This window comes from Capricornis sumatraensis, chromosome 1, assembly GCF_032405125.1.
Source record: "Capricornis sumatraensis isolate serow.1 chromosome 1, serow.2, whole genome shotgun sequence".
Classification (NCBI taxonomy): domain Eukaryota; kingdom Metazoa; phylum Chordata; class Mammalia; order Artiodactyla; family Bovidae; genus Capricornis; species Capricornis sumatraensis.
The window spans coordinates 149296369-149313429 of NC_091069.1; the positions used below are offsets into that span (position 1 = coordinate 149296369).

General features: G+C 34.9%; 1 protein-coding gene and 1 pseudogene across 1 annotated transcript; both read left to right on the forward strand.

Annotated features, from left to right (window-relative positions):
- The first annotated feature begins 2358 nt into the window (after positions 1-2358).
- LOC138084170 (olfactory receptor 5K3-like) lies at positions 2359-3286 on the forward strand (annotated as a pseudogene).
- An 8425-nt stretch (positions 3287-11711) lies between these two features.
- On the forward strand, positions 11712-12638 carry LOC138084564 (olfactory receptor 5K3-like). Its single transcript, XM_068978906.1, has one exon. It carries the CDS (start codon positions 11712-11714, stop codon positions 12636-12638), a length of 927 nt encoding a protein of 308 aa, XP_068835007.1.
- Positions 12639-17061: the final 4423 nt, after the last annotated feature.

Here is a 17061-nt window from a genome sequence, read left to right on the forward strand (position 1 = left end):
AGACTCTGATGCTGGGGCAGATTGGGGGCAGGAGAAGAAGGGGACGACAGAGGATGAGATGGCTGGATGGCATCACTGACTCAATGGACGTGAGTCTGAATGAACTCCGGGAGTTGGTGGCGTGCTGTGATTCATGGGGTTGCAAAGAGTCGGAAACGACTGAGTGACTGAACTGAACTGAACCTATAAAAATAGTGAATCACTATGTTGTACACATGACCTGAATGTAATATCATAAATCAACTGTATTTCAATAAAAGAAAAAACAAATGATAGCTTATGGTTTATATTCTGATAGGTTGGACAGATATTTTTTAAATGATTATAGTAAACAGTGTTATGATTGGGGAAGACTTTTTACGCTTACCTGAAGTCAACATGTTAGGATTCAACAAGGTTCAACAGGGAAGCCTGGACTGCTGCAGTCCATGGCGTCATTCAGAGTCAGACATGACTGAAGCAACTTAGCAGCAGTAGCAGCAGCAATGATTAGTAATGTTGATCAACTTTTCATGTTCCTGTTGAACGTTTAAATGTTTCTGGAAAATTTTATTTTGAGTTACTATGCACATTTAAGAAAAAATCCAATTGTTTATAATTTTATTATTGGGTTGTATTAATTTCTTAATACACTTTAAATGTAAGCCCTTACTTTTTTACTGATAAGTTTGAATAACTTTTTTCTGTATATTCTTCTTAAAATTAAAAAGCTCAGTTTGCAGAAGAGGTTGCTAAGGATAATTGCTAGGATCATCGAAGAAGTCATTAAGGGCCATTGACAGGACACTGAAAACAATTTCACTCATCTCAGGTCTCTGGAGTGGAGGTAGGACTGGAATCAACAGTGGTTTTCCATGTAACAACATACAGCTGTCTTTAGAAGTATGTCACAGTAAAACTCAAAATGCCTATAATTTAATAAGGGAATTCTCTATACACATATTTTCAAAAAGCAATGTAAATTACACATAAGGCATTCTAAAACATGTTGTGTATATAAGACATACATAAGAGTAGAGATAACGGAGAGTATTTTGGCCTGGGACATTTAGTTAAATCTTTATGAGGTAACATTTTATATAAATTTGCTTTACAGAGAGGAAACAAAGATTCAGATATATGGGTAAAAATCAACAGGAATATGGCACGGACAGAGTCAGTGTTAATGGAAACGTATGACACTGGGGAAAGGAATGAAAAAAATGAATGATAATCAATGGATAATTAATCCCTTAGCTTTTCAAAATTACTTTCTTTAAAACTGAATAGTCCCCTCTTTAATCCTTAGTGATCTTCATGTAATTTCTAACATATAAATTTAACATATTTATTGTATGCTATTTTTAAATATTCACTCCTCTGAGAAAACATATGAAAACCTTTGCGCAAGAAAAAATATCTTTCTGACCTACTTCAGTCTGTATAACAGGCTCTAGTACCATGTGTAAAACAGATAGCTGGTAAAAAGTTGCTATATAATACAGGGAGCCTAGCCTGGCACTCTGTGATGACCTAAAAGGGTGCACTGCAGGGAGAGGAGGGAGGCTCAAGTGGGAGGTGATATAGTTATAATTACGGCTGATTTGCACTGTTGTAGGGCAGAAACACAGAGAAGGCAATGACACCCCACTCCAGTACTCTCGCCTGGAGAATCCCATGGATAGAGGAGTCTGGTAGGCTGTGGTCCAAGGGGTCGCTAAGAGTCGGACATGGCTGAGCGACTTCACTTTCACTTTTCACTTTCATGCACTGGAGAAGAAAATGGCAACCCACTTCAGTGTTCTTGCCTGGGGAATCCCAGGGATGGGGGAGCCTGGTGGGCTGCCGTCTATGGGGTCGCACAGAGTTGGACATGACTAAGTGACTTAGCAGCAGGGCACAAACAAATGCAACATTGTAAAGCAATTTTCCTCCAATTAAAAAAATTACAAAGCTAAAACAAAAGAAAAAGATCTATATATAGGAAAATGAGTTTTGATTTATTTTTAATCTTTAATTTAAAAAGTGACAATGCACTTATTTGGGAACACTGTGCCAAATATGGGTACCCTAGATTTGTACAATAGCAAAAATTAATAAAGAAAAATCTTTTCCACAGTAACAATCCTCCCTAAAATTATAAAAATAGTCTCATGAATCTTGAGTTTAAGAGCTGAGGTCATAAAAGATGATATATTAGTGAAACAAATGTCCCCCAGAAGTCTATGCGCCTGTATCACAGAGACAGTGTGAGAAGCTTGAATAAAAAGCTCCTCTCATCATTGTAAAAAATATATATATATATGTTGGGAAAATTATACACACTCTAAATTAGAATCTTATATTTCCATCATTTCTATCTCAACAGACAACGTAGAGATGACTGAGGATAACCTCTCTTTGACAATTGAATTTATCCTCACAGGATTTACAGATCACCCACAGCTGAAGACCCCTCTTTTTCTGGTGTTCTTTACCATCTATATGATCATCATGGTGGGAAATCTTGGCCTGGTGGCATTGATAGTTACAGAGCATCATCTTCACACACCAGTGTACATCTTCCTGGGGAATCTCGCTCTGATGGACCCCTGTTGTTCCTGTGCTATTACCCCCAAATATGCTAGAGAACTTCTTTTCCAAAGACAGAATGATTTCCCTCTATGAATGCATAGTACAATTTTATTTTTTTCTGCTTTGCTGAAACTGCAGATTGCTTTCTCTTGGCAGCAATGGCCTATGATCACCATGTGGCCATCTGCAAACCACTGCAGTACCATACTATGATGTCAAAGAAACTCTGCATTCAGATGACCACAGGGGCCTACATAGCTGGAAACATTCATCCCACAATTCATGTAGGGTTTCTGTTTAGATTAACTTTCTGCAGGTCTCATCAAATCAATCACTTTTTGTGTGATGTCCTTCCATTATACAGACACTCTTCTGTGGATCCTTATATCAATGAATTGATGATATTCATCTTTGCAGGGTAGTTTTAGTCTTTACTATTACCACAGTAATAATCTCTTACCTTTTTATTCTTTTCACAGTTTTCAAGATGAAGTCCAAAGAGGGAAAAGGCAAAGCCTTATCTACGTGTGCATCCTACTTTCTCTCTGTCTCAATATTCTATGGTTCTCTTCTCTTCATGTACACTAGACCAAGTTCAGTTAATGAAGAAGAAAAAGACATACCTGTTGCTATTTTTTATATTCTACTTATTCCTTTATTAAAACCTTTTATTTATAGTCTAAGAAATAAGGAAGTAATAAAAGTCATGAAAAAAATTATGAAGATTTCATAACATTCTGAAACAAATATCATGCCCTATAGCCAATTGATTTTGAGTATATATATATTTTTCAAAATCGAGGATTATTGAATGGAAAAGTGAAAATGGCCACTATTTAATATACAAAATTACTAAAACACAAGTGGTTTATAAATCAAATAGCTTCCAAAAGGAGAGACAGAGATGTAGAGAACAAATAAATAGATGCCAAGGGGGACGGGGGAGGGGTGAATTGGGAGACTGGGACTGACATATATACTCTACTGGCACTATGTATAAAACAGATAACTAATGAGAACCTACTGTATAGCAGCACAGGGAACTCTACTCAATGCTCTGTGGTGACCTAAATGGGAAGGAAATTCAAAAAAGAGGAGATACATGCTAAAACATAGCTGACTCACTTTGCTATACAGCAGAAACTAACACAACATTGTGAAGCAACTATACTCCAATAAAAATTAATTTAAAAAAGAATGAAGTAATGCCATTTGCAGCAACACGTATGGACCTGGAGATTATCATACTAAGTGAAGTAAGCCTGATAGAGAAAGACAAATATCATATGATATAGATTATATGTGGAATCTAAAATGAACATATTTACAAAACAGAAATAGACCCACAGACTAAGAAAGCAAACTTCTGGTTACCAAAGGGTGAGGGAGTGGGATAAACTGAGAGTTTGGGACTGATTTATACAAACTACTATATTTATAATAGTTAACCCAACACAGATCTACTGTACTGCACAGGGAACTCTGCTCAATATTATATAATAGCCTAAATGGGAAAAGAATTTGAAAAAGAATATATATATATACCTATATATATTTGTATAACTGAATCACTTTGCTATACACCTAAAAATAAAATATTTTAAATCAACTATATTCCAATACAAAATAAACATTTTAAATAAACAAGTCATCTAAATCCCATTCCAAAAATGTTCTTAAGGTGAAGATAACCAATTTTGGAAATTTATATAAACTTTATTTTATACAAGGTTTGAGTACAAGGTTATTTGTCTATTTACTGTCAAATCTGAGCGAGAGAATACCAACAGATGTATATGAATTATCTCCATAACTAGATTATGCTGATTCTACTCAAAATGAATTCCCTCCCAAAATGAATTTCTTCCCACTTTAGAGTAAAAAAGGTTCAGAGTAGCATTCTTACCACCAAGTGGCTGACTGATCTTGAGTGATGTTGCCACACTGGGGGCCAGAGTGGTCTTTTTCTGGGCAAGTTGAACTTCTGGAAGTAACAGTTGCTAAATTAGCCTACAAAAACTGGAACCTCTGCTATTAGGCAACTATATATGCCTCCATCCCAGCCATATAGCCATTGTTCATGTGTCCATAATCCAGCACTGGGGTGGTGGATGAACAAAGCTTTATGACCTCAACTGGCTGAGTCATTCTAATTTGGTTCTTTAGTAGCTCTTGCATAGTAGATGTTGTGTGGAGGACATTTACATACAGTATGAGGTGCTCTGTACACCGTATCCATTCTGTGAGATCCATTCATATGCCTCTTCTTCCTGGTCTCTGACCTTCTCATCTCTCTCCCCCCAGGACACTGACCAATATTCAAATCATTCAACTCTACCCTGAATCTATATAGTTTTAACTTGGGCCACTTCTCTTTCTATACAGTAGAAATGGATAATCATTCCAGTACTCTAAAGGAGGAGTTCCCCTTATCAATGCCTTTCAAGATCACTCTGGCTGGGGCTATAGCTCAGTGGCAAATGGCTTGTATCAACAGACCAAGCTTACTGTCCAAAAACTAACTTGGCTGTTTGAAGCAAGATGTGTGAGTTCAGGGAAAGAGGTCATTGCAATGGTAGTAGATAACAAGGCAGTCTGGGTCACCTACTTGTGTGGCTTATGTTATTCTCTGACCCTGCTCATAATAAATCCTTAAATGGTCCATCTTTGTTTTCTAATGAATTGTTCCTGGGCTCACTCAGCCTCATACTTATTAGTCTGATAAATTCCAGTTCATGAGTTAGCTCTGGCTTTTTGGTCACCTGATGTTCCAAAGTCAGGAGCTCTTTCTCTAGAAGGGTTCACAGCACACCAGGGAGTTATTTTTTTAAATAGTTTATTATTCTCTGCTGCAGAAAATAAGGCCTTGCCCCAACATCATAAGCAACTCTCCTACTGGAATTTTCCATTAACTTTCCACTAACTCTATATACTCTTCCCACCTCAGATATCTCCAGCACCACTGGTCTGATGAGTCACTGGACTCAAACATCAGGGCTCTTCACCCCCAGCTTGAGCCTGCTGAAGAGCCCATTCCTGTGTTGGGACCCACCAAAACTTGCTGCCTTCTCTATTTGGGCAGATGTGTCTTTGTACAGGATCTTTTCCTCTATGTCAGCCATTTTTAAATGTTTGGAAATAGATTCAAACAAGTATGTGAATTTCCATATCACAGCCCTAAGATTTTAATTATATACCATACATCATTACACCTTTTTCTGAATATAAGATTATTAATTTTTTAATTGATAATAGTGTTAGTGGGAGTAACATTGTTTGTAAATCAACACACAAAATAAAACTTTTAATAGCATTTCTTACTTTTAATAGCAATACTTTTAGCAATACTTAATAGCAATACTTTTAATAGCAAATTTTAATAGCAATTCTTACTCCATTTTCATATTTTATACTACACATAATATTTTAGCATAGTGGTACTTCTACTAAGTCATAGATAAAATGTACATATTCAGAATATACTCCCCAAGATTTTAGTAATATGAATATACACCAAAAATGGCTTGGAACTCTCCACTAGTGAAGGCACCATAAGATGGAACAAAGTGTAGTTACATAATTAGACGTGACAATCTAGAGCAAAATCTAGTATTAAAGAGGAAGGTCAAGTATAAAACTAAGGGAAACACAAGCATCATTAAACACAAACAGAGAAAAACAAAAAGACAGAAATGAAACAGTCAGGAAGATAGAAACAGTGAGTACCATCACAGAACCAGAGGTGAAGATTTTAAAAAATACCAAACATCACAGTTTGGTTAGAAAGATAATTACATGTTCTTTGGAGCTGACATTTAGAGTTGGTTGTGACCTTATTGAGAGAGAGAGTTTGGTGAATTGGCAGGGACAGAAAAGAATGGGAAGGAACCAATCAGAACAATTTATAATCTATTTTCCCATTCCATTTATACCACCTGTATCTCCTATATCCCTTGGACTATAAGGAGGTCCAACCAGTCCATCCTAAAGGAAATCAGTCTTGAATACTCACTGGAAGGACTGATGCTGAGGCTGAAACTCCAATACTGATGTGAAAAACCAACTCATTGGAAAAGGCCCTGTTGCTGGGAAAGATGAAGGCAAGAGGAGAAGGGGATGACAGAGGATGAGATGGTTGGATGGCACTACCTACGCGATGGACGTAAGTTTGAGTAGGCTCTGGGAGTTGGTAATGGATAGGGAAGCCTGGCGTGCTGCAGTCCATGGGGTCACAGAGTCAGACATGACTGAGCGATTGAACTGAACTGAATCTCCAATATCATGTATGAGTAAGCCTCAGCCACCCTAGTTTACTATTTATATATATTATATATATTATTTATATCATTATAATATATATACTATTTATATATATTTTAATTAGGTCTTGCTCTTTCAAGCTCCCAGGATTTTTACATATGCTCCCATTAGTCTTCGTATTTTCCTCACGTGCATCATTTATTATAACTCTACTTATCCTGCAAAGTTAATCTGAAATGGCACTTCCAATGAGGAATCTTTGTTTTTTCCTCTGAGTCTCCATCCACTTCATTCACCATGTTTATATGTGACCTATTTACACTTTTTAATATCAGAGCCTGAATTGCCTTCTAGTTAGCAATGCAAGTATCTTTCTCTCACTAGATTATGAGCTTCTTGTGGAGCCATTTCTAAAACCTAAATATTTCTCATTCTGTGCTCATTCTACCTACCATCTTTTCCAGCACCCTGTATATTAGAAGTACTTGATTGAAGTTAAACAGAACTGAAATTTTAAATATCAGTGAAGCCTATATTGAGAATCTAACTCAGTGTGTTGTCAGAAGCACAGAATAGGTAAGACATGATAGGTACTTTATGGATATTAAGCCAATACTTTTATAATCAACATATAAGAAGTCACATGTAACCAAGTGGCAAATGCAGTGAGATAGCAGGCAGTTCCTAAGCAGAACAGGAAAAGGAACATCAATATAATTGAAAGGAATGTCCTCATGGAGATCTGACTTAAGATCAAGAATGAGTATATTGAGCTGAAAAGAGAGGCTGAACAAGGTGTTTTAGCTGAAGTAAACTTTAAGTGTAAATTAATCAAGCAGGCGCGCACAAGCCCAGTGAAGGGATAAACACAACCAAGTGTCATGTCCTGAGGTCAGAAGAAGAAATCAGGATCATAAGTAAGATACTGAAAGACTGTGGACCATTTAGAATACTAAGTTATTTTTAAAAATGGATTGTTTGAAACTAATGAAAGATCATGTCAAATTCTTGAGCAGGAAAATATTTCTTTCATCTAACAGGTATTTGTTGACCATTACAATCTGCCACATACTATCAAGGCATTATAAATACGGAAATGAACATAACAGAGGAAAAAAACCTTTTCCATTTAGCTCCACATGCTAATGGTGAGGGAGATATTGATAATGCACCAACAAACAAATATGTAGTATACTGAAGAGTGATTAGTGGAATGTAGTGGGAAAAAACAGGGTAAGAAGGATAAAGGCAGCTGGGGAAAACTGAAAAGTAAGGAGAACCATGTAGGTAATTCATGTTGTTGCTGTTGTTGTTCTTTAGTCACTGCTTTAGTTGATAAGTTGTGTCCGACTCTTTGGCGACCCCATGGACTATAATCCCTCTGTCCATGCAATTTCCCAGGCAAAAATACTGGAGTGAGTTGCCATTTCCTTTTCCACGGGATCTTTCTGACCTAGGGATTGAACTTGCATCTCTTTCTTCCATTGCAGGTGGATTCTTTACTGCTGAGCCACGAGGGAAGCCCTAGGTAATTCATATGTGAAACCTAATAATAATATCAGAGTCTCCAATGATATTTTACAAAACATCAGGACACATCAACTCACAGATGACCCATGATAAAACTACCACATCTTCTAGTCTCTTCTCAAAATTCTAATCACCTTTCATAAACCATATTAATTCCTCCAATAAAAAAAGGTCAAGCCAACACGAGACTCTTTCTTGTTCATATTGCATTTAAGCAGAATAATAAACAGAATCTTAAAATGAGGTCAGTTATATATTAATCAATGGGTAATGATCAAATAACCTTAGTGACCTTAATGAAAGTAAACTGTTTTAACCTCATTATTTCACAGGTCATCCTGATGTGTGTTGGTGACTGAATCTCCATATGGAAATATACTGGTGTCACTGTGGGGAAATCCCTTAGGATTTGATGGAAAATTTTACTTTGTAATGTAAGGAACATAATTATTGACTCTGGCCTATTTGTATTTGCCCATATTTCATTCTTTTAATCCCAAAAGTTTTAAGAGACTAACGTTTATATTCTGAAATTCTATGACATCCAACATCACAAAGCAAACATGAAACGCTGCAAAACTTTCTGCTGTGAAATCTAGGTAAGAGAAGTACTCTAATTTATTTTTAATATTAGTATCCCTTAATATTTATTTATCTAAAGTATTTTGTTGTTTAGATTTCAATTACTCAGTTATCTTTTTACCTCTTCCCCAAACTGAAGGCTATGGAAAAACTAGAATGATATTCAAACTGTAAAGTACCCTGACCTTTCTTGTCAGTTAGAATTTTAAAAAATACACAGGTAAAGACAGAAAGTAATCATTAAATAATTTAGACATTTGCTCTGAATGCTTTCCTAGCTTAGCCCAATAATCCAACAGCTAATATTTAATATTTTACAACAAACATTTTTCAGCTGAGTTCTTTATTTTAATACTTGATTATGGAAAAAATAAACTCATTTTCAAAAAATATAGAATTCATATGATTAGATATCAGTCAATATTTCTAGTGGATCACTAAATAGTGGTAGAATATAGCCATCTAAAGGAAATAAAAATTTGTTCTCAAAAACTATATTAAGGCTTAAAGAAATTTTTCTAAATGTTAGAAAACTAAAGCATAGAGTTTATTTTATTAACTTTGAATCTATTGTGATACGCTTCAGAAAATCTTACATGAATTTTTAGAAGCAAAAAAAAAAATAGTAGATGAGTCAACTCAGATAAAAGATACCTAAAAGTTCTTATTTTATATATATATAATTGAAATATATTTGACATACATTGTGTAAGTTTAGTGCTTATAACACGTTGATTTGAAAAACTAGTAATTGATTGCACTTGCAGAATGTTAGCGCTCTGTATCGTCATATAATTTTCATTTTTGTGGCAGAAATAATTGAGATCTAGTCTCAGCAGTTTAGATGACTATAGTAAAATATTGTTTACATTCACTGTAATGTGTACTAGATCTTATCTGTTAATTTCAGATAAGATCTTATTTATCTGTTAATTTCAAGTTTGTACCAATAAAGAATACCTTTCCTGTTTCCTCATCTCCCAGAATCCCTGGTAACCACTATTTTACTCTGTTTTCATGTTTGTTTTTTTTTCAATGCACATTTAAGCTATATCTTACAGTTTTTGTCTTTCTCTGACTTATATAACTTGGCATAATGTCCCCAAGGTCAATCCACGATGCTGTAAAATGGAAGGATATCCTTCTTTCTCATGTCTGAATGTCCTTTCACTTCTATCCATTCATCCTTAAGATAGATACACAGATGTTTCTGTATTTTAGCTACTGTAACTAATGCTGCTATAAATACAAGACTGCATATATCCCTTTCATAATTTGCTTTCATTTTCTTCGCGTATATATACAGAAGCGCAATTGTGGGATTACATAGCAGTTCTATTTTAAATTATTTGAGGAAACTCCATGCTGGCATCCACAGTAGCTGAACCAATTTACATTTCCACCAACAGACTTCTTGCCACATTCTCTGTTCTCCACAGTCAAGGCAACAGTTGTTATCTCTCATCTTCTTGATGATAGGCATATCTCATGGCTTTTGATTTGCATTTCTCTAATGATTAGTGATGTCGACCATCTTTTCATGTGTTTGTTGATCATTTGGATGTCTTTTGTAAAATTATCTTGGTAGTGCTCAGCACATTTTTTAATCTGAATGTCTATACTTTAATTATTGAGCTGTATGAGTTTTCACATATTTTAGATATTAATCTTAATTTTTAAATGATGAGTTTTAAAGAATTCTCCTCGTAGAATCTTCTCAACCTGCAGCAGAGTTTACTAAGGATCACTGTAAGGACCACCAAAGAAGTTATTAAGTATCAGTGGTAGGATCCTGGAAACAAGTTCACCCATCCCAGGTCATTGGGAGGGAAGTAGGACTAGAATCAATATTGTTCTTTCTCCTTTTGCACTGTACAGCTGCTATAAGAAGTATAAGTTACAGCTAACCTCAAAATGTCTACTATACAATAAGTAAATTGTACACACTTATGAAAAACACAATGTCAATTAGATATGTTATCAAAGATTGTGTTGGGTATACAAGACATGATGGAGAGTCCAGAAAGTGACAATTAGTGTGATCAGGGGTATCTGGTTAACTTTATTAAATAATAGTATATACAAACCATGCTTTAGATGAAGTAGAAAAGGATGCAGGTATCTTAGAAATAGGAATAATGACATGGACAGTCAGTGTTTATGAAAATGGACATGACACTGGGGAAAGAGATAAAGAGGTGATAATCAATTCTTATTTTAATCCTTAGCTTTCTGAGTTTACTTTCTTTAAAACTGAACAGTACTCTCAATAATCCTTAGTAATCTTCAAACAAATTCTTAAGACATAAATTAACATATCTATTCCATGCTATTTTCAAATGTTTATTCCACTGGGTGAGTTTATGAAAATTTAATTTTTAAAAGTTTCTATATATACAAAAAGTAATTTTAAATTCATTTTTAAAAACTTTAATATAAAAACTGAAACAAATTTTATGGGCAAAATGAAGCAAAGATGAGTACCCAGTCTGTACACCATATTTCCATAAATTCGTAAAGACAAACCTTTCCCACTATTAGCATCTCCCCTGTGATTAACAAATAGTCATGTGAATTTTGAGTTTCAGAGTTGAGGTCATAGACACTGACATGTTATGGAGATGAACATTCCCTAGAAGTTTGTGTCCTTGTATCACAAGACAGCAAGAGAAGCTTTCTCCTTATAAATACATACATATATATATATATATATAAAGGAAAGTTATACACATTCTAAATTGGAATCTTATCTCTCCATAATTCCTATCTCAACAGACAATTCAGAGATGACAGAGGATAACCTCTCCTTGACAACTGAATTTATCCTCATAGGATTTACAGTTCATCCAGAGCTGAAGACCCTTCTGTTTCTGGTGTTCTTTACCATCTATCTGATCACCATGGTGGGAAATCTTGGCCTGGTGGCATTGATAGTTACAGAGCATCGTCTTCACACACCAATGTACATCTTCTTGGGGAATCTCGCTCTGATGGATTCCTGTTGTTCTTGTGCCATTACCCCCAAGATGCTACAGAACTTCTTTTCAAAAGACAGAATGATTTCCCTCTATGAATGTATGGCACAATTTTATTTTCTCTGCTTTGCTGAAACTGCAGACTGCTTTCTCTTGGCAGCAATGGCCTATGATCGCTATGTGGCCATCTGCAAACCACTGCAGTACCACACTATGATGTCAAAGAAACTCTGCATTCAGATGACCACAGGGGCCTACATAGCTGGAAACCTGCATTCCATGATTCACATTGGATTTTTGTTTAGGTTAACTTTCTGTAGATCTCATCAAATCAATCACTTTTTTTGTGATGTTCTTCCATTATATAGACTCTCCTGTGCTGACCCTTATATCAATGAATTGATGATATTTATCTTTTCAGGGTCAGTTCAAGTATTCTCTATTATCATTGTAATAATCTCTTATCTTTTCATCCTTTTCACGATTTTTAAAATGAAATCCAGAAAAGGAAAAGGCAAAGCCTTATCTACTTGTGCATCCCACTTTGTCTCTGTCTCAATATTCTATGGTTCTCTTCTCTTCATGTATATTAGACCAAATTCAGTTAATGACAAAGATAAAGATATACCTCTTGCTATTTTTTATACACTAGTTATTCCTTTGTTAAATCCTTTCATTTATAGTCTAAGAAATAAGGAAGTAATAAATGTTATGAAAAAAATTATGAAGAAAACATAACATTCTAAAATATCATTCCATATGGACAATTGATTTTAATTTGATAAAACTTTATTTTCAAAATCAAGCAATATTGAGAAAGTGGAAAATAGCCTTTATATAAAATACTGAATTACTAAAACATTATGGTATATGAATCAAATAAACAAGTTCAGTGAGGAGAGAGATTCTGCTAAAATGTATTCTAAAATCTAAGCTACCAGGTTCTATCAAGGCTAAAGTACATAATTATTCTTGAGACCACAAATTGTGTCAGGATGAATTTAGTCACAATAGTAACTATTGCTTCAGAGTATAATGAGTTACAATTTTCAACAAATCCAACAAAGGTTAGGAATAGAAGTAACTATATAGGAAGGTCCCCTCAATTTAATACTGTTGGCATGCTGCTGGAATCCTAAGGCATAATCTTATAAAAGCCCCCATATTCCAAGTTTTTAAATATCAAACCCATGTTAAGCAACACTGTATGACAGAAGTAAATGATATGTTTGAATTTGAATCTCAGTTTTGAATTTGTTCAAGAGATTATGCTTCACCATGAATTCAAGCAGAGCATGTATTCTCTAATCAGGAACAGTTTTCTCTTTAGTGTTAGTAAATCTTCTCTCAACTTCTCCAAAATAGAGTATCTGAATACATTAGTGGTTTATCAATCTGTAGTAAAAATTATGCTATTTATACTGATAAATGTATGAATTTTACATTTTCATGTAGTTTGATTGTTCATTACATATATGACTGTGTAATTTATGAACACAGTTATTTTTAAAAAGAGGTTTTATTTTCTCTTTCTTACTCCCCTTGCTTGTTATTAGGAATAACACTAACCTGGACTGATTCCAATGTAAAGTACTGATATATACACAGCATTAACAAAAGGTGAAGGTGATATTGAAGCATAAATGAGAGAGAAAATAGCAAAAATTTAAATAAACAAAAATATTTATTGATCCTTACAGTGCAAATGGGAGAAGGCAATGGCATCCCACTCCAGTACTCTTGCCTGGAAAATCCCATGGATGGAGGAGCCTGGTAGGCTGCAGTCCATGGGGTCGCTAAGAGTCAGACACGACTGAGCAACTTCACTTTCACTTTTCACTTTCATGCATTGGAGAAGGAAATGACAACCCACTCCAGTATTCTTGCTTGGAGAATCCCAGGGATGGGGGAGCCTGCTGGGCTGCCATCTATGGGGCTGCACAGAGTCAGACACGACTGAAGCGACTTAGCAGCACCATGGCAGCAGCACAGTGCAAATGTGATAGAAAAAATAATTCACTGAGAACGTATTGTCTGCCGGACACTAAGCTAGACATTTCATATATACAGATATGATTTTTCATGTTTTCCCCAGTAAAAATCTCATACTTTGAAATATTGTGGAGTTTACCCAAGTTCATCCAAATCATTGGAATAAACTAGAATTTGAGCCAACAAAACATTTTGCTACACACTTGAGAGTTCAGAAAGTGGAGATCCTTGTAGTTGAGACATTTAGTTCTTAAGTAGCATCAAGAATAATTGCATTTTAAAATAAAGCAGGGGAATTTTAATATTTGGAAAAAAACAGGAATGGGTATGATCAGTCAATGCTTATGGAAATGAGTGTGGCACAGGGAATGGGATCAGGGAGTTGAACAATGTAACAGAGTCAGAAAGCCTACAAAACTATTGGTTAGAGCTGTTGATAAATATGAGAAGAAAGGTGGAAGTGGATAAGGTTACTGAGAAGCTTAAATGTCACCCTGAGGAATCTGAATCTATTTTAGAGGCATCAGACACTAAAGGCTTCCTGGAGCAGAGCAATATATTAATAAACCTGATCATGTAACTGACTGGAAAGGGACGTGAAGCAAGAAGATTAACTTCAATAATTCATGTATTAGATGAGGAGAACTGAATCTGGAAAATGCTCTAAAGGTAGAGAATACTCTATATAGTAAATTGTACTTGTTAGACAACAAAATGAAAGCCTATTTTTTTCCTGTAGCAAACATGTCATTAATTATTTCATACCACCAATTCTTAATAAGAAGTCTGACACATTTGGCCATTCAATAAACATTTTTCTTTTTTTTAATTAAATTTTTATTTTTACTTTATTTTACTTTACAATACTGTATTGGTTTTGCCATATATTGACATGAATCCACCACGGGTGTACATGCGATCCCAAACATGAACCCCCCTCCCACCTCCCTCCCCATAACATCCCTCTGGGTCATCCCCGTGCACCAGCCCCAAGCATGCTGTATCCTGCATCGGACATAGACTGGCGATTCGATTCTTACATGATAGTATACATGTTTCAATGCCATTCTCCCAAATCATCCCACCCTCTCCCTCTCCCTCAGAGTCCAAAAGTCAGCTATACACATCTGTGTCTTTTTTGCTGTCTTGCATACAGGGTCATCATTGCCATCTTTCTAAATTCCATATATATGTGTTATTATACTGTATTGGTGTTTTTCTTTCTGGCTTACTTCACTCTGTATAATCGGCTCCAGTTTCATCCATCTCATCAGAACTGATTCAAATGTATTCTTTTTAATGGCTGAGTAATACTCCATTGTGTATATGTACCACAGCTTTCTTATCCGTTCATCTGCTGATGGACATCTAGGTTGTTTCCATGTCCTGGCTATTATAAACAGTGCTGCAATGAACATTGAGGTACACGTGTCTCTTTCAATTCTGGTTTCCTCGGTGTGTATGCCCAGCAGTGGGATTGTGTTTTTAATGTAATTATGTAAGTAAAAGTGTAATATTCTCATTATTTTTATTTTTGAATGAATTAATGAATACCTTTTAAATTCTTGATTTCACTTTCTTACATTGTAAATACTGACAGAAATAATTCACATAAACAAAGTTCTTTAGGTTCCTAACATATTTTACAAGCTAAAAGGAATACAGATATCAAAAATTTTGGGAAACTCTGAATTAGATGGATGTTGTACATCCAATATTACCTTCTATTTCAGTGGGTATTTTTAGTTGCTAGACTTGCATGCATTGATTTATGTTTGCCATTTCTAAGGGCACCATGATATTGTTGCATATTTCTGTAATACCCTTGCCCATCCTTAGCAACACTGAATCCCAGAGGTTTCTAAGGGAAGAACATGTAACTTACTTAGGATCAATGAGACAAAAGAAATTATTTTCTGGAATTTTCAGGCAATTGTGTATACTATATTTGAAAATTAATGCACAAAACATATGATGTTTCTCCCTCTGAATGTCATAAGTCGTGCATATAATATCTGGCATAGTAAACGTCCATTTGCCATCAAGAGGTAAACCAGCCTAGAGAGGAAGTCAAAATAGAAAAGGGGGCATAGTCAAAAAAATCACACAGAAATAGACTCAGAGTCACTGGAATAAACCTTCCCTCTGGTTGCATAATCAAACAGATATCCTTACTTATTAAGCTTGATTAGAAAAGATGCCTTATTTACAACAGAATAAATACTACCTGATATATTCATGCCTCTTGCCTTATCTCCCATTTTTGTACCCTATTTTAAATTAATCCTCATACATCTTTTAGCTTACAAATAACTTTTCAGTAGTATATACTTAACTATTAAGCAGATCTATTAAGTCTTTTACTTTCATTACACTATTTTAATTTCCTATAATTCCACCTTAAAAAATGTGAGAAATTAAGAGGCTTCATAATTTGTCCAGAGGAATATTAAGATGAAGCTGAGGTATCAAACTCAGTCCATTTTGCTCCTGAATCCATGTTCTTAACAACTAAGTCATTCTATACATAGCATAAAAGTCAAAGTAGCATGAGAAGATAACTTTCAAGTAGCTAACTTGTTAAGGGGCAGAGAAACAGGGAAGAGATTCAAGAAGTATGTGGATCAATGACATTTTCTTCTAACTCTATTTTGAAAATTTTCACATCTATCGAAAACTTGAGAGAATCACATAATTAATGTGCATGGATTTTTTAAACAGCATTAAACAAGTGTTATCATTTTACCACATTTGCCTGTGTCCAAATGTGTATGTGTGTTTATTTCATGTATATATACAAATACAAATATGTATGATGACATTATGACACTTTATCCACAAGTTCACAGTCATAACATCACTATTATCATTGAGAAATTTAACATCACCTAATATGAAGTTCATATGAAAGATTTTCCTAATTATCCAACCAAAACATTCTCCCATGTTTTTTCCTAGAAGGTCTATACTCTTGAGTTTTACATTTAGATCTGCAATCTAACTCAGTTAATTTCTGCAAAATATGTAGGGACTCTGTCTAAGTTTCTTGCACATGGAAATAAATTTGTTCCAGCACATTCATCAACATGGAGTGTGGAACAGATTAAGAGGATGTGGCACATGTATAGAATGGAATATTACTCAGCCATAAAATGAATGAAATTGTGCC

Excerpts from the sequence above, each read along its gene's own strand:
- LOC138084564 (XM_068978906.1), top strand. The coding sequence starts at position 11,712 with ATGACAGAGGATAACCTCTCCTTGACAACTGAATTTATCCTCATAGGA.